General features: G+C 42.8%; 1 protein-coding gene across 2 annotated transcripts in view; it reads right to left on the reverse strand.

Annotated features, from left to right (window-relative positions):
• PCYT1B (phosphate cytidylyltransferase 1B, choline) overlaps window positions 1-25,464 on the reverse strand; it is a gene marked incomplete at both ends in the record, with an annotated part of 159,362 nt that extends 133,898 nt beyond the window's left edge. Inside the window, one exon of one of the 2 annotated variants that reach the window (XM_079728284.1) lies at window positions 25,393-25,464. In XM_079728284.1, coding sequence (XP_079584410.1) covers window positions 25,393-25,464 — 72 coding nt within the window. Of the gene's footprint in view, window positions 1-489; window positions 607-25,392 lie in introns of those variants that run through there. The other variant, XM_079728283.1, reaches the window with a different exon arrangement.
• Between the last annotated feature and the right edge of the window lie 2,398 nt (window positions 25,465-27,862).

Here is a 27,862-nt window from a genome sequence, read left to right on the forward strand (position 1 = left end):
CAAACGAATGGGGAAGTTTGGCTTCCATGTCGTTTTCACCTTTCCAAAACTGACATTAGGCACCAAAATTAGTTGAGGGCAGAATCATTCCTTACCTAGAATTTAGAACTTAACAACGGACTCGTCTCAAGCTTTGTGAAGAGAATGCCATTTTAAAATTGTACCACAGGATCTGTATCTTTAGATGAGAATACACCTAAAAGAAAAAAGCCCGTCCCCTCCTCCCAAGGCACAAAAACACAGCATAGCCCAAGCAGCCCGTTTCCTACCCAGCCAATACAATAATGCTTTGTAAGCTGAGAGCAGCGCTCGGTATAGAAGCTAAGTATAAACAGCTGAGAAGGATTAGGCGGTAGCTCTATTCTCATTTACATGAAAATCCTCTAAGCATCGCTTTCCTCGCTGGCTGCGGGCGCATAAAAGAGTTCCTCGCTGAAACTCTTTTGTGCCATAGCCACGCATACATTTGCATCCTTTGTCTTTACTTACCAGTCGAGGCTGTGGGCATGTGTGCTCGATTTCCTCCATGGTTTCTGAGGGAGGCTCATTGGAAAGGGATTTTGGGATACCTGTTTCTGACTCAGCATCAGTGGTAAGTACTGGCATGGCCAGTGAATGCTGCCTCCAGTTCTACACCCTCTGAGAGTCTCCTCCTAGGCAGAGAATGTTTTCTTTGTCACGTATTTTTCTCCTCCCCACCCATCCCCCTTCTTCGTCCCTTCTTTCCGTCTTCCCAGGGGGAAGTAAAGAGGTTATCCTCCACCCCCAGCACTTTCCTTCTCCAAGAACCCAAGAGGCAAGGCCTCAGTTTATCACTATAACAACCAGACAACACTGGAGCTGCGGGTGCGGGATACAGTACCTCATTTGCATGGAGCGCGCTGGTTGGCTACTGTCATAATAGTACCACTCCGCCGGGGAGCGGCCGGGCCCCATTGGCTGGTGGGCCGTGCCCTGGGGGCCCGAACTTGCTGCTTTTGTTTCTCCTGTTTAATTCAGTTGCAAAGGTCCATTCTGGGCTAGGGACCCCGGCTGCACTACCCAGATAAGAAAAAACCGCGTCCTGACGTGCCCAGAGCGCCTCGAGACAGAACATAGCAGACCTCCACTAAAAAAGACCAAGTCCCTGACATGTTTGCTGTGCTGTAGTCAGAATTTTGCCAAATAGGAGCCACCCTGAAGACAAAACCACTTTTGAGCCCAAACTCCCTGTGCCCACAATTGCCACCTGGCCTCGGAGGGCCTCTCACGGCATTCATTGAGGGCACCTGAGTGTTCACCCCCTTGACTGCAAGAAGAGCCATGGCAGATCCTCTGAGGCCTGGTGTAGCCCAGGTGCTCACCCCCGGGGCTGCCCTGAGAGGAAGTTCGAAGGAGGTAGATTGTCTTCGAAAACCTGCCTCCCACCTCTGACTGCCCTCCCCAATTACTTCCTCCCTCGGCCATTCCTCCTCCTCCCCAGCTACTCTGAGTTTCCTCAATGAGGTCTTGCTGTTGTCTGCGCTTCCATATACTGTTCCTTATGCTGGTCTATTATTCCTGTGCTCCCATTTCCTAAGCACCCTGCTCTCAGCCAAATGCTCATGGCAATCACAGAAACCTCACAGATGGGGTATTAAAGATGATGTACCTTAATGTCTAAATCGTCCAGGAATAACCATTTGTAAGAGGGCGTTCTGGAGACACACACCCAAAGAAAAGAACTCACAAAGGTATTCGTTCTAGTGAAATATCACACTTAAAATAACATTAATAAAAATCACGGCTTGGGAATTCCCTGGCAGTCCATAGTGAGGACTCCACGCTCTCACTGCTGAGGGTCCGGTTTCCATCCCTGGTTGGGGAACTAAAATCCCACAAGCCACGCGGCTTGGCCAAAAAAAAAAAAAAAAATCATGGTAATTGCTAGCATTTATCAAGCACAGGCACAGTGCTAGGTACTTTACCTAGATATTGTTTAATCTTCATAACAACCCAAAGAGGTCAATCTTAACATTATCCCCACTTACAGGTGAGAAAATTGAAATTTACAGTAATTGCTCAGGGCCTCAAACTCATAAGCAGTGGAGCTGGGATTGGAAGGATGCGGGCTTGGCGGGGCAGGGGGTTGCAGCAGGTGTAGTGACAGAAAAAACATCTAGGTAGAAATCCTCTTAAGACAAGTCCCGGGGCTTCTAAATCTTTCATTTTAATCCATAGCAGTGGTTTTCATCCAAGTATGCTCCAGGACCAGCCACACCAACATCAGCGTCACCCGAGAACTTGTTGGAAATGTAAATTATTCATCCCTCAAGACCTGGCTCAGTAGGTCTGGGATAGGGCCGGAATTTGCATTTCTTTTTTTAAAAAATAAATTTACTTATTTTATTTATTTTTGGCTGTACATGATCCGTTGGAAAGCACCTCACCTCCTAACCCCCACTGTGTTCTGGGCCACCGAGCTACCAGCTTGGCTCCTAATTGGTCCTCTAATTCCCTCTCTAGAATAGGACGCTCACCTGTTCCTATTTAGCAGCGTCCTGATGGCTAGTGGGGTCCTTGCAAACCCCTCTCGCCCAAGAGCCTAGACTGTGCCCTTATCCCCCACCTCCAGCCTTTACTGTGTCAAAGTGGGCAGATGCCCCCTTCTCCCCCGCCCCGTCTCATCGAAACAAGATGCTGCCTCTGCCTGAGCATCTTCATTGTGTCACCTAAGTCAGACCTTTAACCATCAGTGCCATTATGTGCTAAATCCAAGTCGTACCTGACACATAATCAGCCGAAGTCCTTGAACCTCAAAATTTAGACCTCTAACTGCCTTGAGGGTCAGCCCTATAAGTAACCCCATTCCCACTAATCCTACCCCAGCCTTGTCTTGGCTTCTCATCCCCCTCTCCCCACAGCCCCGTGGCTGACTCTCACAGTCCTAATGGGGAGAAATAAGCTCTCTCAGGCACCACTCTGAGAGGGGTCCTTACCAGATTCACCCACTCTGGGGATCAGAGTCTTGGCTGCTACTGCAACCTGATTCAGGAGCTTCTTAATAATACCTGAATGGGTTATTTAAACTTGGGGGCTTTGTAATGCTATTAAGATGATTAAGAATGACCAGTTAATTACACAATATGGAATTAAGTATTCCATAACCCTCTAGGGGTTATATGGGGGGTGACTATAAAGGGATGAGAAGAGGGGTTACTGGGGTGATGGAATTGTTCTGTATCCTGATTATGGTAATGGTTACACAAATCTATACACAATTTTAACATTGTTTTTAAAAAAAAAACCTCCATGGAGGACATTTGTCAGTACATGCTACAGCCTTTAGAGTTCATACCCTTTGACCCAGGGCTTTCCCTTGGGAATTTATCCCCAAAGAAACAACCAGAAGCTCACAAATAATTACATACAAAGATGCTAATGCAGACTTATTTACAAGAAGCAAAAAAAAAAAAAAACGTACAATTTACAGCAATAGGAGAAGTGGTTAAAATAAAAATTAAATACATCCATATAGTATTATACATGCATTAGGAGTCATGTTTTTGAAGAAAATCTAATGCTAGGGGAACATGTTAACATTGTGTCAGGTGAGAAAAGCAGGCCACAGAATACGATTCTGAAAAATAATCCTGATTATGGGATATGTACATGCCTAGAAAAGAGCACTGGAGGGAAATACATCAGGATGTTAAGTAACATCTTTAAACGGTGGGATTATGGGGGATTTTGATTTCTTTTTTATATTTTCAGGTCTATAACAAGTATTTTAAAATAAGCATCTACTACCCCGATAGTTGGGGGGAAAATGAACATTACCCTTTCTCCCCAAAGGAATCAAGGGCTGGATACGGGGTGGGGAAGAGGCAGGCAGAGGTTAGCATGGGAGAGAATAGAAAGGTGCAGGGGCTCAGTGGGGGAAACAAGAAAGCTGAAACTGGGGGAGTCCTATCTCCAGTTAGCAGAAGCAGAGGGAACGTGTTGGAGGCAGGCTGCTCAGAAAATCCCCAGGGAACTTTTGGGGACAGGGCTCTTGAGTCTTGTAACCTCTACAAGTAGGGCACGGCTTCATGAGAACTTGTTAGATCGGCGCTGCACCTCACAAGCACCACCATCTTTCTTTCTACCGTTTATCAAGTACCTCTTCCGCTCTGAGCACTATGCTAGGTACTCACCGTGTGCTACCTGTAACACCCTCAACAGCTGATCAGATGAGGAAGCCGAGTCATAGGGACCTTTGCTTCAGCTTGCAAGAGACCTACAAATGATATCATTCTTCCCCCAAGCGGTCTTCACTTCAACACCAAATTATTGGAAATACTCTTCCCAAATATCTGCAGGGAAGAACTAAAATAATCTCCCCAGAGCAGAAACTGAGCTTTCCCTGATCCCCTCAGGCCTTACCATTGTCGCCAGCACCTGCATCTCTGCCTGAGGGCTTTCTCAGGCCACTGAAAGCCCTGCCCCCTCTCCCCAACAATACCGTTGAGACAGGGCTGAAGGGCCAGAAAAGGCACAGCTCACACCCCCAAGAGCTCTCAAGCAATGACTGAGAGGAGTGAATGTACAAATACCGCACTGCCCTCAGTCCTCAAGTGGGATCACTGAATCTACGCTGTTCTACACTGACTCCCAGAGTTCCCCAGTGGGATTAAGTTCAATTTCCCATGGTGGTAGCTGGCTTGACAGAGCGCCCCAAATTGTATTGGCTGCCTTCTTTTCTTTGTCTCGCTTGCCCACACTCCTGTGGGTGTTTCCTGGACTCGCCTCCCAAATTAACTTGAACTTGAATTCTTGTCTCAGGGTCTGCAACTGCATCTGGAGGATCTGCAACTAATACCATTTCAGTGCCCCATCATAAAGTTCTAATATGATCTATGTCTTATGGCAAATACCTTTCATGTCCTCATCACACGTGGATAAAAATGTCATAACATCGTATATCTGTTTATTTTTTTAAGAGCACGCATTACATTTAAGCTTTCTCTCTCTATTTTTTTTTTTTTTTTTTTTTGTGGTACGCGGGCCTCTCACTGTTGTGGCCTCTCCCGTTGCAGAGCACAGGCTCCGGATGCGCAGGCTCAGTGGCCATGGCTCACGGGCCCAGCCGCTCCGCGGCATGTGGGATCTTCCCAGACCAGGGCACGAACCCGTGTCCCCTGCATCGGCAGGTGGACTCTCAACCACTGCGCCACCAGGGAAGCCCTACATCTTATATTTTAAAGAAATAAATATTTGACGTAAGTCAGAGAGATGAGCAGGAAGGAGCTTCAGTTCTTAGCACTCAAAGACACCACGCCACAATGGTTGTACCTGTGTCTGAGAAGGTCCTAAAAGAGATAAGTTGTTTTTATCAAAATGAGATGTATTTATCTAAACACTGATGTAAAATCACTTGTAAATATGATATATTTTGTTTTGCTGTAGCAAAACAGATATGATAGCAGCTTTTTTGCATATTTAGCTAGAATAAATCATTCTTATTGACATTAGCAGCTGTGTAGTCAGTAAAGAATTACTGTTGCTATTAGTTGGTGGTATTTATAAACACTTTTATTTTCTAAGTGCTTTACAATCACTTATTGTCTAATTAATATCTAATCATCTGTTTACAAGTAATAATCACACATGTAGAGCAGTTTAATCAAAACTTCAAATGCAGCCGCCATCATACTCAAGAATGTTGTGTAAATTTTGGTCCCTCCTTGATGGAATTTGGGTCCAAACATACAGCCAAAACAGATAACACAACAGAAAAAAAAAATGAATAAAGATTCCTCACTTGGATTTGAGCATAATTTGGAATCACAGCTTTTGCATGACAAATATATTACCTGAATGTCAGTGGGTAAGAATATAGGTAATTTTCAACACTTAAGTGCTCAATTACACAGACATATAAAAATTTTAATTTATTTAAGTCACAAAATTGGATGATAGTTTATAATAAGTATTCAAGGGCAGACACCAATTTAACATTGGAACTGTTAGTCACAATCACCGTTTCAGTGATTTTCGTAAAAGAGATCAAATGTAGCAAAGGTGGCTTGGGGAACTTCGAGGTTAATCTAACCAGATTCACATGTAGACCAAGCTATGGCCAGTACAAACACCTGCCACTTTTAATTATCCAATGTAAGTGGATGTACTGCTGTCTGCCTTGAGTCTCCCCAAGTGTTCCATGAAAGGATTTTTTAAGCAGGTAAATGATATGCATACTAATCCAGCTTTTTCCCCTAGGATAAATTTTCCTACAAGTAGAATTGCTGAGTCAGAGGACTTGCATTTTTAAGGCTTTATATACATTTTTTGATGCTATTGTCAAATTGTCCTCCAGAATAGTTGACCAGATCGCCACTTCTCCTGATAATCCCCAAGAGCTGTCTTTCTTGGTTATTGATCTGCCATTACCAGTTTTCTTCCTTCTTGCTTTCCCACCAGGCAGTTTCTCAGTACTGCAGCAAATACTGCAGGGTCCTGAGGATTGTGCCAGGGGCCTTCTGAACGTGCTACAAATGTGCTTGACTGGCAAGTGAAGAATCAAGACCATCCGATGCCAGGATAGATAAATTCATTTACAAGTAAACTATTATTACAATCCTTGGACTTTATACTAATTGATTTGAATGGCCTGGACTCCAAAGTGAAATCTTCATCTTGCAAAATCTGTACTTGGTATCTTTGAATGCTCAAAGAGAGATTTGGTTTAATCTTCTGTATTAGTTTCCTATTGCTGCTGTAACAATTTACCTCAAATGTAGTGGCTTAAAATAACACAAATTTATTATCTTAAAGTTCTGGAGGTCAGAAGTCTGAAAGGGATCTCAGTGGACTAAAACCAATGTATCAGCAAGACTGCCTTTCTTCTGGAGCCTCTAGAGGAGGCTTTTTCCAGCTTCTAGAGCTGCCTGCATTACTTGGCTCACAACCCTCTTCCTTCCATCTCAAAAACAGCAATTGCACCACTCCAGCCTCTGCTTCAGGAGTCATATCTTCTCTAACTCTCCTGCCTGCCTCTTTCTCTTGAAAAGACCCTTGTGATGACACAGGGCCCACCTGGGTAATCCAGGATACTCACTCCCATTGCAAGATCTTGAACCTAATTACATCTGTAAAATCGCTTTTGCCATGTAAAGTAACATATTTCCCAGGTTCTGGGAATTAGGATGTGGACATATGTGGTGGGGGCATTATTCTGAATACCACACCTTCCTTAGCATGAGCTGGACCTTGTATCTCATCTCCAGATATTCGAACAATACATTCCCTGTAATTTTAATACTTAGTAATTTGTGAAACTCTACTGTGTCAATCACAGGCACTATGCCAGGTTTTCAGAAAAGAATCCGTGATTAGAGAGGTTAAGTAATTTGCCCAAAGTCATGGAGCCAGTCAATGGCAGAGCTGAGTTTCAAACTCAGGTCTGTTGGACTTCAAAGCCCTTGCTCATCATATGTTGCCTCTGCAGCTCATTTCCCATACCCTGCTTGGCTTGCTCTCTGTGGATAGCCTTCTTGTTGAAAGCTTTTCATTTAGTTTGACATAAATAATACAACCTAGCTAGGTAAAACCTTTTATTAAGCCCCTATAAATCTCATATTTGACTCATTCAGTAGGTACCAATGGAGGATGTCATCTTGAAACACTCATTCAAGTTGTCTTCACATCCTCTAATAAATCCTCCAAAAAGTAGCATCAGATGGGCTCTTCCTCCATCATACAAGCAGAAGTAGACTCAGCAGGTTATCTTCTCTGTGAGTGAAATGTAAATCTCTGAATAATATCAGGTAGTGCTGGTGAGAACTGATCTTTCTAAAGGCCCCCAAGTATATCAGACATCTTATTCTTGAAAAAAGAGAGCCTAACACTTTAGGGGTATAAGTTCATGTCTTAATAAAGTTTCTCATTGTCTCTGCTTCACTCCACAAGGTTCTCAGCCTTGGTTGTACATTAGAATCACCTGGCGGTGGCGGGCCTTTCAAATACCTGATGCTACATTCCCACTCTCTAGATATTCTGGCCTAATTGGCCTTGGGAACAGTATCAGAACTTTTAAAATTACAAAACCAAAAAAAAGAGTTCAGAACCACTATGGTGAAGCAGATATGGTGAGAGACTTTACTAAGACATGGGTCTTGACCCCAAAGCTATTAGGCTCTCTTTTTTCCAAGAATCTCTATTTTGTTTACATTGAAAGAAATAAGCCCTATTAGTGTATGTGTCCCACGAAGCTGGCTATGTGAAAACCATTATGTCTAAAAGCAATCATTTTAAACCTAGTCTACTTATGTGCCAGATGAGAGGCTATGTTGAATGACTGACTCACTAATGGTGCTTGAGAATAACTATATACAGTCAGTGTGCTTCCACAGAAACCCATCTTTGCTACAAGAAGAAATTCTCTTGAGTAAGCAACTAAGCAAGCATGGAATAAGCACTTTCAAAGAAAAATAATCCTCTATTTCTGCAAAATAGTCTGGATAACCTCACCACACCATTCAACCATTAGAACTTAATAGGAGCAAAACCATTAGCATTAAACCATGGCAGTCCCTAGCACATATAATACCACCATTGCTCAAAACATTTTTGGAGTAATTCTTTTGAAATTTTCATCGTGGCAGCTTTATAAGGCCACTTATGAAAAGCAATTATATTGGAATTTTTGGATCCAAAGAGGTATTAACCAGATTCATCATTCACCTATCAAACTATCAATCAATAACCCTCAGTGATGACTGTACCCTCTGATGATATCCCATAAGAACAGAGGGGTGGTCTACGCTGGCAAAAAATTCCTGAAGGGCTAGGGATCTTAAGTGAGGAAGGTGAGCCAAAGCTAGGCTCTGAAGTCAATTTTTTTTGACATCTTTATTGGAGTATAATTGCTTTACAATGTTGTGCTAGTTTCTGCTGTATAACAAAGTGAATCAGCTATACGTATACATATATCCACAAATCTCCTCCCTCTTGCATCTCCCTCCCACCCTCCCTATCCCACCCCTCTAGGTGGTCACAAAGCACCGAGCTGATCTCCCTGTGCTATGCGGCTGCTTCCCACTAGCTATCTGTTTTACGTTTGGTAGTGTCTATATGTCCATGCCACTCTCTCACTTCGTCCCAGCTTACCCTTCCCCCTCCCCATGTCCTCAAGTCCATTCTCTAAGTCTGTGTCTTTATTCCTGTCCTACCCTGAAGTCAATTCTTGTACAGCATATGTCCTCAAACTTTAATGTGCATAAGAATCACCTGGAGAACTTGTTAAACTACAGTTTGCTGGGCCCCATTCCCAGAGACTCTAATTCAGTAGGCCTGGGTAGGGCCAGTCAATTTGACGTTCCATCAGCTCACAGGTATTGCCTGACGCCCACACTTTAAGTAACACTGTTGTAGGGTGAAACTGTGAAGATAAAAATACTCATGTGAGGGACTTTCCTGGTGGCACAGTGGTTAAGAATCCGCCTGCCAATGCAGGGGATACGGGTTCGAGCCCTGGTTCCGGAAGATCTCACATGCCGCGGAGCAACTAAGCCTGTGCGCCACAACTACTCAGCCTGTGCTCTAGAGCCTACAAGCCACAACTACTGAGCCCGTGTGCCACAACTACTGAAGCCCACATACCTAGAGCCCGTGCTCCGAAACAAGATAAGCCACCACAGTAAGAAGCGCGTGCACCACAATGAAGACCCAATGCAGCCAAAAATAAGTTAATTAATTTTTAAAAATCATTAAAAAATACTCGTGAACATGTAAGTTCTATTATCCTTTTTTAAAAGGATAGAAATTATCGAAAGGACTCAGGGACCAACTTGGAGAGACTCCTGCCAACCAAAGATGAAAGGGGAAGCATCCAAAGGGTAAGAACTGCAATGGATTGAAATCCACCAAATACGTTTAAATCCATGAGTTCCTAATACTACCAAAAAAAAAAATCCCAAACAAACCCCAAACCTCAGTTGTCTGCATTGGAAAATTCAAGGGAACAAATGCATTATTTTAAAAACTGGGAACTGGAGGGAAAGAATCAAGCATGTATCTTACATTTCCTCTACAAACTGTACCTCTGGGTGACCAAATAATAAGGAAGGAGAAGTGTATCATTGTAGAATGAGTAATGAAGAAGGTAATGAAAAAAGCAATGAATGAGACTAGCCATATATTATAATGCCAAGTGAATGACTGGATCTAGACAGTGAGCATCAACAACTGCTAACATGACAAAAAGACAATCCCAAATGTTATATGCTCCTGATAGAGGTACACGCACCACCTATGAAGTAGTTTGCCAAGTAAACAGAACCTGGCTGTGACCACACCTCTTGATCCAAGACCAATTTACGGTAAATACAGAAAGGATAAAGGAGTATGCTAACGGCACAGGGATGCAATCAACAAAATCCAGATTGTGGGACGCTCTATAGGACAAACCCAGTTTGTACAATCAAAAAATTGAAAGAGGCAGAGCGCTGGGTGCTCCCGCGGCTCCGTCTCCTGCTACAACAGTGTTTGGACGGAACAGACCCGGGGCGCCCCTCGCATTCGCCTCCGACCACCTCCAACCTGTGTTCCATTCGCAACCTTCGGAACCAGCCGCTCAGCTGGCCTCGGCCACCGGGACCGCCAGCACCATATTTTGAGCTTAACTCCGTATGACCGATCCCCCACGAGCTCCCAGATTCGTCAGAATGATTCCGCCGAGGTGGAGGCCGCCGCCAACCGCCTGGTCAACAGGCATCTGCCGCCTCCCGCACCTACCTCTCTCTGGGCTCCTATTTCCACCGCCGCGACGCGGCTCTGGAGGGCCTGGGCCACTTTTTCCGCGAAGCGCCTGAGGGGAAGCGTGAGGGCGCCCAGCGTCTCTTGAAAATGCAAAAGCAGCGCGGCAGCCGCGCCCTCCAGGATGTTCAGAAGCGTCTCAGGATGAGTGGGGTGAAACCCAGGACGCTGTGGAAGCCGTCGTGCTCGCGGAGGAGAACCTGAACCAGGCCCTTGTGGACCTGCACGCCCTGAGCTCTGCCCGCGCAGACGCCCGCCCCCGTGACTTCCGGGAGAGCCGCCTCCTAGATGAGCAGGTGAAACTCATCCAGAAGATGCGCGCCCACCTGTGACCAACCTCCGCAGGCCGGCTGGTCTCCAGGCGGGGCTGGGCGAGTCCCTCGTGGAAAGGCTCGCTCTCCAGCACGAGTAGGAGCGTCCGGAGCCCAGCGGCCTTTGAGGAGCCCCTGTGGCGTCAGGGCTTCTGCCTGAAGCCCCGCTCTGCAGCCACTAGGCAGCTTTTTAACCACCCTGGAGCTCTCTCCCAAGCCTTGGACCAAATGGAAACAATAAAGCTTTTTGCAGCAAAAAAAAAAAAAAAAAATTGAAAGAAACTATCTAGAAGACATAGCAATCAATTGAAGTATATAGACTATATTATTAGGATCCTAATTCAAAACACTGTAAAAAAATTACAAGGTTTATGAAACAACTAGAAATTTGAACAGTTTCTGGATGCTATAAAAGAATTATTATTAATTTGTTTAGGTATGAAAATGATATTGTGTTCATGTTTTAAAAAACTAGAAATATACACTAAAGTATTTGCAGGTGAAATATATCGTGTGGGTGTGAGGAGTGGATAGGACTCTAGATGAATAGTTCTCAACTGGGTGCAATTTTGCCCCCCAAGGTACATTTAGGATGTCTGGAGACATTTTTGGTTGTCGCATCGTGTGGGGTGGTCCTCCAGGCATGTAGTGGGTGGAGGCCATGAATGCTGCTAAACATCCTACAATGCACAGGAACAACCCTCCACTGTGAGGGAATAGTTCTGCCCTGGCACCCTGATGACCTTGAACCTCTCCATGTAGTTCACACCGGCAAAGACTTGAACTGCAGCTCATCTGAGTGTTGGCAGAATGCCCTGTGATCTTCCTGGAACATGAGAGATGGGCGGCCTGTTAGGAGCCGCTCTGAGCCCATCTCCCACTCCCTCCCTACGTCCTCTGAGAGGCTGTCCTGAGAGTTTCTAATGCCTTCTTGGTTCTACTGAAGTATGGAGCTTCCTGCCCTGCCCTCCTCACCGTAGAGCTGAAGAGTAGAAAACCACTTAGTTGCCATTTACAATGGGCTCCTCATCAATGGGAGTTGAGGTCATCTGGCCTCTTTTGTTTCCATGTTGTCCTTTTCGATATGTGGGACAAGGACTACAGGAAGCTGGCTACATTTCTTTCACGTCTATGTAAGTAATAAACTGGGGGCTTCCCTGGTGGCACAGTGGTTAAGAATCCTCCTGCTAATGCAGGGACATGGGTTCGAACCCTGGCCCAGGAAGATCTCACATGCCACGGAGCAACTAAGTCTGTGCACCACAACTACTGAGCCTGCGCTCTAGAGCTCTTGTGCCACAACTACTGAGCCCGTGTGCTACAACTACTGAAGCTCACACACCTAGAGCCCATGCTCCTCAACAAGAGAAGCCACTGCAATGAGAAGCCCGTGCACCGCAACCAGGGAAAGCCCGCGAGCAGCAACAAACCCAACGCAGCCAAAAATTTAAAAATTAAAAATTAAAAAAAAAACTGTCTGAAACCAAAAGCAACTCAATGTACTTTTACCAGTCAAATCAGTCAGACGTTGGCTAGGGTCTTGCTTTGTCTTGTGTGTGGACTGGACACATGTAACAAATAATTATCCAGCCCAAAATGTCCATAATGGCAATGTTGAAAAGCTCTAGATGAAACAATATTGGTCATGAGTTGATCATTGTTGATGCTAGGTGAAGTGTACATGAACAGCACAAATGGGAAGGAACTGTTTTGTCTAATTTTGCATGTGTTTGAATCTCTCCATAATAAAAGTATTTTTGAAAAGATAAAAATTGGTCACTGCTTTATTAGCTGTCTAGCACTTTAAATGCCTATACTGAGGCAATGTGTATAAATGCACAAAGTTTGCCGTCAGACTTCTAGCTCCACTACTAAATTACAAACTGTGTGTTCTTCAGCAAATTACTCAGCATCTTTTGGCCTCAGTTTCCTCACCAATAAAATAAGGCTAATGATGTCCCTGAGGATTTTGTAGGGAATAAATATGTTTAGCTGAGTGCCTTAAATAAATACGTTTTTAGACTTTCTTCCTTTGTTCTTTTTGTCTGCTACTTTTCAATACAGAAATGCAAGGAGCCCTTCTTGTCATCTGGACAAGTAATTTTGACCCAGTCAACTTCTTTTCATATTACTCCCTGGAAAATGTAGATGGCCTGGTACGTTTGGTTCCAAGAATTTAAAACAGCAAACCCTGGAGGGATCCAGGGAATGAGGGGTGAGAAGAAACGTGTGTAGTTAACTCAGTAGTTTTCAATCCAGGGTGATTTTGCCCCGCAGGGGATATTTAACAACGTCTAGAGACATTTTTGGTTGTCACAACCTGGGTAGAGGGGTGCTACTGGCATCTACTGGTTAGAGACCAGGGATGCTGCTAAATATCCTACTATAGGCACAGGATTGCTCCCCACAATAAAGAATTATCTGGCCCCAAATACCAGTAGTACCAAGGCTGAGAAACCCTGGGCTAATGTGACTAAAATTCCTAGATGAAGATTTTCCTAGATAATTAACTTTGCCTTTCTTTGTTCTTCTTACCCGACGCATACAGGTTATTAAAGGCATACTCAGGAGAAATCATTCAAAATGTGATTACTCTATCTCTGTGGCCCTAATTTGTTATTCATTTCTTTATGAGAAAAAAAATCTGAGTAGTGTTCTGAGTTTATTGCTGTTGAGTTTCAAACAGCAAACTTGAATCATGCACTGATTACCTTTTTAATTAATACACTGTGAAGGCAGAGCATCACTTTATTAACTAGTGGGAAGGATGTACCATCTCCCAACAGCTTGGTAGTCTTTATTCCGAACAGTTATGCCAATGGGGGAGGTTTGGGATGAAGAGGTTTCAGACACTACTCCCCAAACAGATATATTTCTCTTGTTAAAATTGCCCAGCTAAGGGGGCTTCCCTGGTGGTGCAGTGGTTAAGAATCGCCTGCCAATGCAGGGGACACAGGTTCGATCCCTGGCCTGGGAAGACCCCACATGCCACGGAGCAACTAAGCCCGTGTACCACAACTACTGAGCCTGCGCTCTAGAGCCCGCAAGCCGCAACTACTGAGCCCACGTGCCACAACTACTGAAGCCCGTGCGCCTAGAGCCTGTGCTCCACAACAAGAGAAGCCACCACAGTGAGAAGCCCGTGCACTGCAATGAAGAGTAGCCCCCGCTTGCCGCAACCAGGGAAAAGCCCACGCGCAGCAACGAAGACCCAACGCAGCCAAAAATAAAATAAATTTAAAAAATTAATTAATTAAAAAAAATTGCCCAGCTAGGTTTAGATGACACCTGCCTAGCATGTCATTATTAAATAGAAAACATGATGGGTAATTCCTCTCTCCCCTCCATCCCTTCTGAAGTCAGAATACTTGAGGTCAAGACCATAGTACCACAGGCACTGAAGGAGAGAGTCAGGAAAATGGTGTAACTGTGTATTCAACTGGCAAACAATGGTAAGGCTGTTTCTGTGAGATGTGTTGTGTGTTGGGGTGTGGGGAGAGAAGAATGGGGTAAGAATGATTAAGGTAAAAAGTGGGGAAAAAATCTGTACACGTGGTGGAATGGCTTAAGCATCTATGATGTGGTTCCTATTTCTTTATTTCTCCCTCACCCCACCCCATGTGTTCTATGAAAACTGCCCCACCCCACAGCCCAGGGAACTGAGTTAGGACACCCAATTAAGAGAGCCAAGCCATGGACTACTTAGTGGTTTCTGAGATCCTCAGATTCCCTCTTTCAGGAATTAGAACTAAGAGGTGGAGACTGGGGACTTCCCTGGTGGTCCAGTGGTTAAGACTCTGCACTTCCACTGCAAGGGGCGCAGGTTCAATCCCTGGTCTAAGATCCCGCATGCCACACTGAGTGGCCAAAAAAAAAAAAAAAAGGTGGAGACTGAGTGGGTCAGGAGCTGAACTGTGAGCAGAGTAGCAGAATAAGTATGTCTACAGACGACCCCTCCTGACAGCTTCTCAAGCTGCCCTAGTTTCTGACCTTGCTAAGGCCTGCTTTTCAGCTTTCTGTGGCTTCTATTAAACAGCCCTTTGCATTCCTCCCTACTGAAAAAGCTAGCTTAGTGGGTGATGTTCCTTACAATCCAACCATCTATGTCTGAGACAGATGTGTCCACATCACCACCAAGAGATGAGACTAACGTGAGAAATGAAGTTGACAGCTGTCTAACAGGGAAAGGCCACTTAACAGTCATTTGAGCTTCATGCCTAGGAGGGTCAAGGGACGACACTCGGCCCCAGAGACCAGCTCCCAGTAAATTCCCTGTCTCAGAAATCCTATAAGCAGTTCTAGATATACCACACTTTTGATACTTTCATATACAGTCTTATAACTCATTTTGTGTTATTATATTGAATTATTATTTATCTCATCATGTGACCTAATCCTCATTTGTAACCTTGATATCTATCTCTCATTTTGTCAATTAATTCACCAACCAGACTTGGGAAGATCAGTTCATATCCCAAGGGTCCATCCATTTTCTCACATCATCCTCAACCCACTCAGAATACTTCTGCCTCCACCACATCACTAAAACTGAATTATGTTTCCATGTGTTTCTTAGATGCACAGAAGGATCCTTTACAGTAGTGGTTCTTGCTTAGGAGAGATTTTGTGCACCCCCGCCCCAAGGTGATTTTTCAGTGTCTGTTTTGATTGTCACAAGTTGGAGGGTGCTACTGGCATCTGGTGGGTAGAGACCAGGGATGCTGCTACACATCCTACAATGCACAGGAAAACCACACACAACAAAGAATTATCCATCCCCAAATGTCAATAATGCCAAAGTTGAGAGACCTTGTTTTAAGGCAAAGATGGGTCTTTGAGAGATATAGCACAATTCAAAGTGGGCAAAGACTTTGAGTAGACATTTCTCCAAAGAAGATATACATATGGCTAATGAGCACATTAAAAATGCTCAACATCATTAGCCAATAGGGAAATGCAAATCAAAACCACAATGAGATACCACTTCACACCCACTAGAATGGCTATAATTTTTTTAATGGAAAATAACAAGTATTGGTGAGTATATGGAGAAATTGGAACACTCACACATTGCTGGTGGGAATGTAAAATGGTGCAGCCTCTTTGGAAAACAGATTGAAAGTTCCTCAAAAAGTTAAAAGTAGAGTTACCGTGTGAACTAGCAGTTCCACTCCTAGGTATATACCCAAGAGAATTGAAAACATGTCCACAAAAAAACTTGTACACGAATGTCATAGCAGCATTATTCACAATAACCAAGAAGTGAAAACAACCCAAATGTCCATTGACTGATGAATAGAGAAACAAATGGTTGTATATCCAAACAATGGAATATTATTTGGCCACAAAAACAGAATGGAATACCGATACATGCTACAACATGACTGAACCTTGAAAACACATGCTAATGGGACTTCCCTGGTGGTGCAGTGGTTAAGAATCCACCTGCCAATGCAGGGGACATGGGGTTGACCCCTGGTCTGGGAAGATCCCACATGCCACGGAGCAGCTAAGCCTGGGCACCACAACAACTGAGCCTGCCCTCTAGACCCTGTGAGCCACAACTACTAAGCCCATGCACCACAATTACTGAAGCCCACCCGCCTAGAGCCCATGCTCTGCAACAAGAGAAGCCACCACAGTGAGAAGCCACGCACCGCAGCAAAGAGTAGCCCCTGCTCGCCGCACCTAGAGAAAGGCCGCACACATCAACAAAGACCCAACGCAGCCAAAATTAAAATATAATAAAATAAATTTTAAAAAAAGAAAACATGCTAAGTGAAAGAAGTCAGACACACACAAAAAACCACATATTGTATGATTTCATTTATATGAAATTTCCAGAATAGGTAAATCCATAGGACAGAAAGTAGATGAATGGCTGCCTTGTGCTGGGGGTATTAAGAGGGAACAGAAAGTGACTGCTAATGAGTACGGAATTTCTTTTGGGGGATGATGAAAGTGTTCTAAAATTAAATTGTGTTGATGCTTACATAACCCTGTGAATATACTAAAAAAATTGATGTATATACTTTATTTTTTTAATTTTATTATAGTTGATTTAAAATGTTGTGTTAGTTTCAGGTGTACAGCTTGACATATACTTTATTATTTATTTATTTATTTATTTTACTTTTGGCTGTGTTGGGTCTTTGTTGCTGTGCGCGGGCTTTCTCTAGTTGTGGTGAGTGGGGTCTACTCTTTGTTGCGGTGCACGGGCTTCTCATTGTGGTGGCTTCTCTTGTTGCGGAGCACGGGCTCTAGGCGCGTGGGCTTCAGTAGTTGTGGCTCGCGGGCTATAGAGCGTAGGCTCAGTAATTGTGGTGCACGGGCTTAGCTGCTCCGCGGCATGTGGGATCTTCCCAGGCCAGGGATCGACCCTGTATCCCCTGCATTGGCAGGCGGATTCTTAACCACTGCACCACCAGGGAAGCCCGACTTATATACTTTAAAATGTGAATTATATCTGTAAAAGAATGTCTTTCAATCTGCAGAGTGCCCACTCCACAGTAGGTGCTCATTACATAAGGCAGTACACCTGAGGCATGGAAGACAAAAAGATTTCTTTCCTGCTCTGATTACTAATATATTAACATTTTATGCCCAAAAAGTAATGGTAGTTATTCTCTTAAATAACCTCCAAGTTAAGCAACCTGCAGAATTAATCAATGCTGTCCATTTCCCCTAAGAGTCCTAAGAGCACTCTGAATGCTTCAGACTAAGTAGGTAAGCTACTCTTGGGAATGCCTGGATACTTTTGCTCCCACCAGTTGAGTTATACGTTTTCCAAGAGTTAGCTGAACTTTTCCCCAAATCTGTTTATGCCCATTTTACTTGTGATTGTAACAATATAATTTAATTAACTGTTATGTAAATTGATAAAATTATGGGAAACGAAGTTTTTTTTAAAGAAACTAAATTGTTTTAGAAAGAAAAGATACAGTCATGTGACTTTTTAAAATTGCTGTTGAATTAGGGGCAAACAAGACTACTATAAAAGATAGGGGACAAAATACCCCCAAATCTAGGATTCTATACTCAGAGTATTTTGAAAGTATCTTGAGTTTTCACTTCATTTAGAATTACAAAATTTGGAAATCAGAGACATTGCATATATGTATGCCTAATGAAAAAGAAAACACAGAACTCTAATCAGTGGACCAATTAAAGGATTGACAAAGTATAATATTTATTTTAAATTTAAATATAATGTTTAATGTATGTATTTATCATTTTTAAAACAAGTCTCCCTTATAACCATTTTATTTTTCAATGAATTGACCTACTGGTCTGCATTGTATAGGGTAAGAAAAATTCTGTACTCCCTGGTGATTATAACTCTCCACTACCTTGTATAATGGAGAAAGCCCTACAAAACTCTTATTTTTTTTTTCAAAACTCTTATTGGACTTCCCTGGTGGCACAGTGGTTAAGAATCCGCCTGCCAACGCAGGGGACACGGGGTCCTGGTCTGGGAAGGTCCTACGTGCCGCGGAGCAACTAAGCCCGTGCTCCACAACTACTGAAGCCTGAGCGCCTAGACCCCGTGCTCCGCAACAAGAGAAACTACTGCAATGAGGAGCCTCCCTGGTGGTCCAGTGGTTAAGACTCCGGGCTTCCACTGCCTTGGGCACGGATTCGACCTCTGTTCGGGGAACTAAGATACCGCATGCTGCACGCAGCTGAAAAAAACAAAAAAGAAAAAGTGTGGTAGTCACATGGAAAAGAACTTATGGGACAGATTTGTGTTCAAGTCTTACCCATCTCTCTTGGAGGCTGATCCAGCTCTGCCCATCTCTGGGGAAGCTGAGGAAGAATTGTAGAGGGTGAGTCTGCCATCTCTCTAAGCAGGTCCCACCTAACCTTCAGATATCACAAACCTATAGCAACCCTAGGAGTGTGGCAGGATTTGAGGTGGAGAGCCTTGTAAACAGTGATCACATCTTTGTTGCTGGTGTTAATGATAATATGAATTTAGAGACTGGAGTCAAATTTTTTTAACATCTTTATTGGAGTGTAATTGCTTTACAATGGTGTGTTAGTTTCTGCTTTTGGAGTCAAATTGAAGTTGATTCACCCAACACTGATCTGTGTCTCAAAGGCTGGGATGAAACTCATTCACTCTCCTAGATAACCTTAGAGATGACCTTAGATGGACAAACTCAGGACTCTCCCTGGGCAAAGAGGATATAGAATAAACAGCAATTTAAACTCCTTTCACTCATTCAACGAACATTTACTAAGCATCTACAGTATGTCAGGAGCCAAGTATCTAAGACGAATGTGATAGTCTTCACTCTCAAAGAATATGTAGAGTAAAAAATATATATGTAGGGCAAACTCTTAAAGATTAATTTTTTGTAAATATGATGGTACTGTTAAAAATTCTAATCATACTGGTCTTTGCTTTCAAAAGAATTATTATTTACATGCTTCTGTACTTTTTATTTCTGTCTTAAGGAATGAGGAAAACAGATTTGAAACAGGTATTTTTCCTTTTTGTCCTGGGCCATACATTCCAATACTTTCCAATTTTTTTAAATTCCTTTTCTCCTTCTGCGTGTGTGTGTGTATGTGTGTGTGAGAGAGAGAGAGAGAGACAGAGAGAGAGGAAGAAAGAGAGGGAGAGAGAGAGAGGATTTGTAGTTCATGGAAGGACAAAGAGAACTTTTCAAATGTCCTAATACCTGGGGTGAGTTTGAAATAAAGAGTATGTTTTCACATTATGAGGGCTCATTGTGAGAATGGGGCAAAATTAATTTTATGCCAGTTCTTGTATACTCTTTACTCCATGGTATTTGAGAGTTGGCTCCAAGTCCCTTAGAATAAAGGACAAAAATAAGAGAAACCAGTAAGATTCCTTTTCTCTCCATAGTTCCCAGCACTGGAAGACCAAGGGAACCCCAGGTTTCACACACTCCCAAGTCCAGCCTCTTATTCCCATCTTTTTGCAGGCTAATTGAGCCATTTTTGTGAGCCTGTGAGAGTTCTCAGATGCTTGATGGTCAAGGCTTGCTTTAGAGGACCACAGTGGGTGAGGCTCTACAGTTTAGGCAGAAACATTAGTGTCTTCTAGAGACTTGGATTCAGTTGTATCAGGAATGGAGCATGTGCTCCACCTGTCAATTTTCAGACTAAGAACAATCAGCAGAGCAGCCTATGGCAGTGATGACACACCTGCTAATTGGTTTCAGAGGACATGTGACCTTGGATCAATCTACCATACAGTTTCCAAAGGAGACAAAGACTGTTGAGTTAGCTGAAGGCTGTGCAAATAAATGCCTGTTCCTGTAATATTAGGAGTCATGTGCAGGAATTACAGAGGAATGAGAAGAAAAAGGCCTAATTGCTTTTTGGAACAAAAAGTAAAAATGTAATATCTACTTCCCCTTTAAGTGCCTTTAAAAAGTGCTCAGACAGTTGTGGTGGTTTTCTTTTTGGCACATTTGTTAAGTTTTCAAATGGTCCTGACTCTGCCACAGATATTATACAGGAGCTGGCAAAGACTTCATGACAAAGAGATCTCTTTCTAGCCTTTCCTGAACCAGAGATTGGCTCCCACAAGTGGCGGGAAAAAAAATGCTCAGATATCTAAACTTCAGAAATTTGGAGGGTTCTAATTGTTTAATTTCCTCCAAATAAAGACTAAATAGTCAACATACACTTATATTGTTTCTATTAATTTTTCTTTCTTCTCTTATGGCCTACGCATTATAAATTTCCTTTAGAGAACATAAGGAATTGACAAGTCATATTCTTTGAAACTTACTGCTAAATTGAGGAATTGAGCTTTATTTCTGCTAAAAAAGGCATTGAAGTTTGGTATGATCAAACAAAGCAAGTTATAAGAAACCACCTTAGCTAAAGATTTAGGAATACAAGTGCCATTCTTCTCTAAAGAAATCGAAATTCTCTTCTCTCTCCTGTTACCTAGAACCTGTACCTGGCAAAAGTGCTCAACATAATATTTAGGGACTGATGGACCTAACCCATGACTGGTGCCGTGGGAAGGCAGCTGTCCCTTCTGAAGGAGCTGGCAGATTTCGTTCCCAAATCCTCAGGCTGGATAGCACTCCCCACCCCCACCCCTTATTTGGACACTGCAGATACAGAATATTCCATCATTGCAGAAAGTTCTATTGGATAACGCTGCTTTAAGCCATAATGTCTCTTTATTTTATTTTATTTTATTTTATTTATTTATTTGGTTGCACCGGGTCTTAGTTGCGGCACATGGGATCTTCATTGCCACGTGCAGGATCTTTAGTTGTGGCATGCAAACTCTTAGTTGCAGCATGTGGTATCTGGTTCCCTGACCAGGGATCAAACCCAGATCCCCTGCATTGGGAGCACAGAGTCTTAGCCACTGGAAAGTTTCTATAATATCTCTTTTAGATACATCTCTTTTAGCACTCCCCACTCCCACCTGAGTGCCCAGAAAACATCTTCCTTACAAACAGGAAGCCCTTATCTCATCATGAAGGCTTTGCAGAAAAGACTGGTAAAGGAAAAAGAAGAAACGAGAGAGTTTTCTTTTTAATCCATGAATTCTTTGTAGAAAATCAGAGTCTACTCCAATGGGTGGCATCCTGAAAGAACTGTCTTTGTCTACCAATCAACAGATTTTCATGGAACCCCTACTATGTGCCAGCCTCTGTGAGGGGCCCACAGGAGCACTCCTGCCAGGGAGTCCTGGGATATAGTGGAAGAAGCAAGGGCTTTGGAACTAGATCTTGAGCTAGTAAAAATTTCAGCATGAGGGACTTCCCTGGTGGACCAGTGGTTAAGAATCTGCCTTCCAATGCAGGGTACGTGGGTTCGATCCCTGGTCAGGGAACTAAGATCTCACATGCCATGGAGCAACTAAGCCTGCAAGCTGCAACTACGGAGCCTGCGTGCTCTACAGCCTGTGCATCACAACTAGAGAGAAGCCCGCGAGCTGCAACGAAGAGCCTGCGTGCAGCAACAAAAGATCCCGCATGCTGCAACAAAGATCCCATGTGCCTCAACTAAGACCTGACACAGACAAATAAACAAATATTAATTTTAAAAATCATAGTATAATTAAAAAAACTTTTCAGCGTGAAAGTATTTTATGCTACTGACTTACCAAAGGAAGAGAGGAAGGTAAGTCAATAGTATAAAATGATTTTACATAGAATTTAGGAATAGCAGAAGGGCTGCTAGAAAGAACTAGGCTAACCACATTATTTCCTACCAGGGCAATTTAGGGGATCCTGGTTTTAATGAATAAATAAAAATGATGTGTAATTATCATATCAATTGCTTACATCTAAGTGAGTGCTTCTGGAGTTATTTGATGGTTAAAAACTTTGGTCTCTGAAGTGTGTTTAATGTCTCCTTGACTCTTATCTATATTATTAATTTGCAGATCAAAGTTAACTTGGTGCTATGCAAATGAAGAAACTTCACATGAATGAGATTTCACAGTAAAATTTTAAATCCATATAACTTGTGACAGAACTGCAATATATTCTGAGGAAATGTGTCAACATATCTAAAAGAGACAATATGGCTTAAAGCAGCATTATCCAATAGAACTTTCTGCAATGATGGAATATTCCTTATCTGCAGTGTCCAAATAAGGTAGCCACTAGCCACCTGTGACTACTGAGCGCTTGAAATGTGGCTAGTGCAAGTGAGGATCTAAACTTTACATTTTATTTCATTTTAATTAATTAAAATTAAATTTAAACAGTCATATGTGGTTAGTGGCTACCTTATTTGATGGTGTAGGTTGAAAGAAAAAGTGAAACTGGATTCCAAGAATCTGAATTTCAGCCCTCTGCTTAACTACATTGGACAATTTACTTAACCTCTTTGAGCCTCAATTTTCACTTGAAAATGAGAATATAAATCATATCTACCTCATAGCATTTGGAGTAAGAGGAATTGAGATAATGTTCAGGCATTCTCCTATTATCAAAATAAGTGCCAATCAAGTACTAAAGTTAAATATGTGGAAAGTGAATAACCAGCTCTTTCAAATAAAGGGAGTTTCCATTCTTGGAGAGATTAAAAATACAGTCGACCCTTGAACAATGGGTTTGAACTGTGCAGGTCCACTTACTATTTTCAACAGTAAATACTACAGTACTACACCATCCCTGGATGGTTGCATCCTCGGATACGGAGGGCAGACTAAGTTATACTCAGATTTTCAACTGCACGGAGGGTTGGCCCCCTAACCCTTGCACTGTTCAAGGGTCAACTGTATTATTAAATTCAAAACCTCACCGTTCAGATACAATATTTAATGACAATGTTTATAACTATTAGCTGGTAAGCAGCACCATTAGCAATTGCCTTAAATGGTCATGTGTCAGCTTGAGGGTATCAATGTATGGTGCCCAAAAGGGCTGGCAGTCAGAAAATTAAATTTACAGAAATTGAGGTCAGCTTCTGTATGAAAAGTACATTGAGAACTGAAAAGCATGATTAAAATGTTAATGCAATCATTTATTATTGTTACAATTAATAATAGAAATCATCTTGCTTGCCCAAGGAGGTTAAATAAACCCATTCCACTTAACTGGGAGAAACTGAGGCTCAAATTAGCAGAATAGGCTAGTGGTTAGGAGTTGGAACACTTTCATTGGTTACAATCACATGAAATAAGGCATGTAAAGTACTTTGACACGGCATGCCACCTACTAAGAACTAAAAATGTCAGCTATTATTATGATAATAAGTGACGCTATTAGGAGATCCATGAGATTAGAAGCCTTTGGCTATTTTTCAATTCACAAAAGGTATAGGAGTACAGAGTGATATTTGCAGATTGAATTCTACATAACTCTACGTAGAAAGATTAAATCAATTTTCCATATTTGGACCAGTCAAGAACTGAATCTAATTGTTTGGATACCACTTCAAATCTATTTTTGGAATGAGGCATGAGTGAGTGAGTAAATGAATGAATGACTAAAATGCCTCCTGAGTCCCTCATTAACTCAATAAAATGAGTTGGTAAAACTCATGAGTCTTCAACATACAAATTTCTCCAAATCTGAGATAATATGGAGGCAAACAGGGAAGGGACCGATTGGGGGAAATGGTCTACCAGTCATGTAGCTCAAGTGCCTGGTGGATATGGACCCAGATACCTTTCTGAGCCATCCGATGCTTTAACCAGCCATCCCCAGCCACTCCCAGGGGCACGGGAAAGTTTTGAAGGAGTGCTGGGATGGGAAAGAGCAGGGCCAAGTGTCTTAAGGCCTGAGAAACCAGTCTCTGGGGAGTGCTGTGAAAACAGCTTTTCTATGAAGCAGAGAGATTACATCAATCTCTTCTTCACATCATCTGGAATCCTGCTTACTATTTTGTCTCACCGCCTAAACTTTTTCTGTCTAGAACTCTTAGGTTTAACAAGGCTCCACTAAAGTGCACATTCCCCTAGGCACCCCTCCCCCAAATAAAAGACCATAGAAGGTAGTATCACCTATATGATAGTTACACTGCAAGGAATTCAGAAATGGATGTTCTAATCAGGATTTTGTGACTTGTCTACTAGGAAAGTTTCTAATTCTACAGGATAATGAACATTTTGTTAAAATATTTCTCCAGCACGCTCAGGCTCCTACAGCATCATTCTTGGCGTTGAACTACCTACATTTACTCATACTGATTTGACCTTCTGAAAATTTTTTCTTTATTTTTTTAATTGAAGTATAGTTGATTTACAATGTTGTGCTGGTTTCAAATGTACAGCAAAGTGATTCAGTTATACACACGCATATATATATATATATATATATATATATATATATATATATATTCTTTTTCAGATTCTTTTCCCTGATAGGTTATTACAAGATATTGAATATAGTTCCCTGTTCTATACAGTAGGTCCTTGTTGTTTATCTATTTTATATATAGTAGTGTGTATCGGTTTTACCTTTTTTTTAGGAAGAGAATTTGTTCCTGTCTTCTAACTCTGTCCAGGGTGCTTGCATCCTCAGTCAGGGGATAAAGAATCATTAACCACAGTTTTCCATTTTTATCACCTTAAGAAGGGAAAATATTTCTCTTAAGAAGGGATAATATTTCTCTCTTTTTTTTTTCTCTTTTGGCTGCACCGCACGGCTGTGGAATCCTAGTTCCCCAACCAGGGCCTGAACCCGGGCCCTCGGCAGTGAAAGCACAGAGTCCCAACCACTGGACCACCAGGGAATTCTCAATATTTCTCTTTTGAGTGTGATTCTATTAATTATCACAGGTCCATCACAGATACATGGGACTTAACTTTTTGAACCTACCTTGATAATCAAAGAGGCACAAATCAATAAGAAAGCGTGTACATTACCTTGCGCCAGAACTGGGGGGTGCAATTGTCCCTGGTGTCCTCTTCCATGGTGCAATCCTGGTGACCCACCATGTCTGCTCCTGATGTGCTTTCTCTCTTTTTTAGAGTCCTCTCTTCCCTTTGGAGTTCTTTTGAGGCACAAGGTGAAAATTTTCTTTCTGAGGATTTACAGGAGCACTTTACCAAAAGTTAAGCTTAAAGACAAGCTCGGAGGAGCTAGCTGTGTCCCAGTGCTTGAATAAGCGGAGATCCAAGTTGCCAGGCGCTCTTGCTTTATTTACCATAAGCCTCCTGTTGTCTCCTCCGGCTGTTGTTCATTGACAGTTGCTGTGCTCTGGCCGGGCGCAATGATGGCCTGTTGCGCGGGGACAGGCAGGTTGTGGTGAAAAAGGCCATTGTTTCATCTACCCTGTCCCTCACTGGAGCTATGGCAACAAATTCCGTTGGTGAATTAACAGTGTCATTGTGTGCTGGCTCAACTGATTATGCTCCTGGAATGATAAACATTTTCTCTCTTGTTTTCAACATAAAAAGTGGTCAAGACCTTAAAGTGTTAACATACAACTCAGCACTTTCGTTAAATATGAGAATAAAGATAGAGAAAATAAATCTCTCAAACGGACTTTGATTCTAATAAACATTTTGTCTCTTTCAGGTAGCTATTCTAAGCACCATCGGCAGTGAATTTGTGCATTTTAACAATGTGGAATCTTCACAATTTGTGTTAAAGTCATTTCCCCTCAGATAATGCTATACGTTAAAAGAACTCTTTAAATATGCATGTGCTTGGGGCTTTCTCTGAAAAAGATTCTTTTTCAATCTGGCTGCAGCAAAGTGCTATGGGAACTTTGGCTGCTGACTGTTAAAATGAGTATCATAACTTAGTTCAGAAAAACTGCTATCTAAATTCACCTAAGCCATGTAAAGATTTCCTATGTCCCATCCTGGCAGGAAAACTCTTAATTGCTTGCTTACATATTCCATCTTCCGGATGGTAAAACTTGCTCTGATCAGCTGAAGGATCCTTTCAAGCTTTCCGTCTGTCCATCCATCCATCCATCCCGCACTTTCTCTGATCCAGTGCTGTATGGTTGCAGGCGAAGCTCTGTCAGTGAATTTGCTGCTTATTTCCTAGCATGGTTGTATGTAGTGTGCTGACTTTTTTTTTTTTTTTTTTTTTTGGCCGCGTGGCTTGCAGGGTCTTAGTTCCCCGACCAGGGATCAAACCGGTGCCCCCTGCAGTGGAAGCGCAGAGTCTTAACCACTGAACCGCCAGGGAAGTCCTCGTGTGCTGACTTGGTGAGCTGGAATCACATTTCCAAGGATCCCATTCCCTTAGCTTTGGGTTAGAGTTGGCCAAGAGAGGAATTTTCACAAGATTTGGAAGGCAGAATCTTCCAAAGAGAGTGAAGAGGGTGGTTGGATGTGGTGACAAACAGAGGGGGGTGTGACAGTGGGTCCCAGCCTGTCCCCCCTCTCTTCACTCTGTGTCCAGATCTTCTTCCCAACTGCTACACTATTGATCAACAGCAGCCCCAGGCCCACCATCAGATGTGTGTGCAGCCCCATAGAGTTTCCCAAAGCTTCTCGTGAGCTTCCTCCTCCACTTTGGCAGCTAGATGTGCTGGGCTTCCGACTGCCAGGTGGGTGGCCTCTCTCATCCTCCAACCTCCCAGACCTCCACACCCCCAGCCCCTCCCACAATGGGCCAGGTCTATTTCCTATAACAAATCCCTTCCTCCATGGCTCACAGTGGCCTGCTTCCCTGAGAGAACTAGGACAAATACACTCATTTTTCCAGATGGTACGAGGACTGTTAGGAGAGAATCCTCAGCATGGGGGAAGTTTAGAGGGCAATATGGAGGCAACCCCATAGAACTTGTGTGTAGAAGCTACTGCAGAACCCAAGGAAATAGATGTTATATTCGTGTTGGACCTCTTCCCCCAGTTCCCCATAGCCCTCACCCTGCAACACTTTCAGATCCAAGCATTTTTGCAGATACCTCTTCCTTCTTCCTTCCTAGGTTTTCCCTCATCTTAATTCTTATCCTCCACGGATCATCCCCTCAAAGAGGCTGGGGTTGGACATCAGAGGTAAGCCACATTCCCAGGGTGGGTTCCAGGTAGTAAACTAAAAGAGGAAAAAAAGAAGGAAGTCCTGCGCACATTATTTCTTCCAGAGTGATTCACTGGCTCCATGGAAATGATGGCCCAACTCGACAGAGCACAGATTGATTCAAAGAGGAGGTTTCTCTAAATCTAAACTGAAGCTTGGTTCAGCTGTCAGGAAAACATCATCCACTTCTATTTGCACTGGTTTGCTCTTCTCAGTAATGGAAAAATCACTCTTGTGTCATCAAGGCCCAGTGGTTCACAAGAGAGGCTTGTTTTGAAATTGCCTCTTGTTGTCATCTATTAGAATAACAGTGCATTTGATTATATTTCCAAGCTTCTTGTCTCACATCGAAAA

Source organism: Hyperoodon ampullatus, assembly GCF_949752795.1.
Source record: "Hyperoodon ampullatus genome assembly, chromosome: X".
Taxonomy (NCBI): Eukaryota; Metazoa; Chordata; class Mammalia; order Artiodactyla; family Ziphiidae; genus Hyperoodon; species Hyperoodon ampullatus.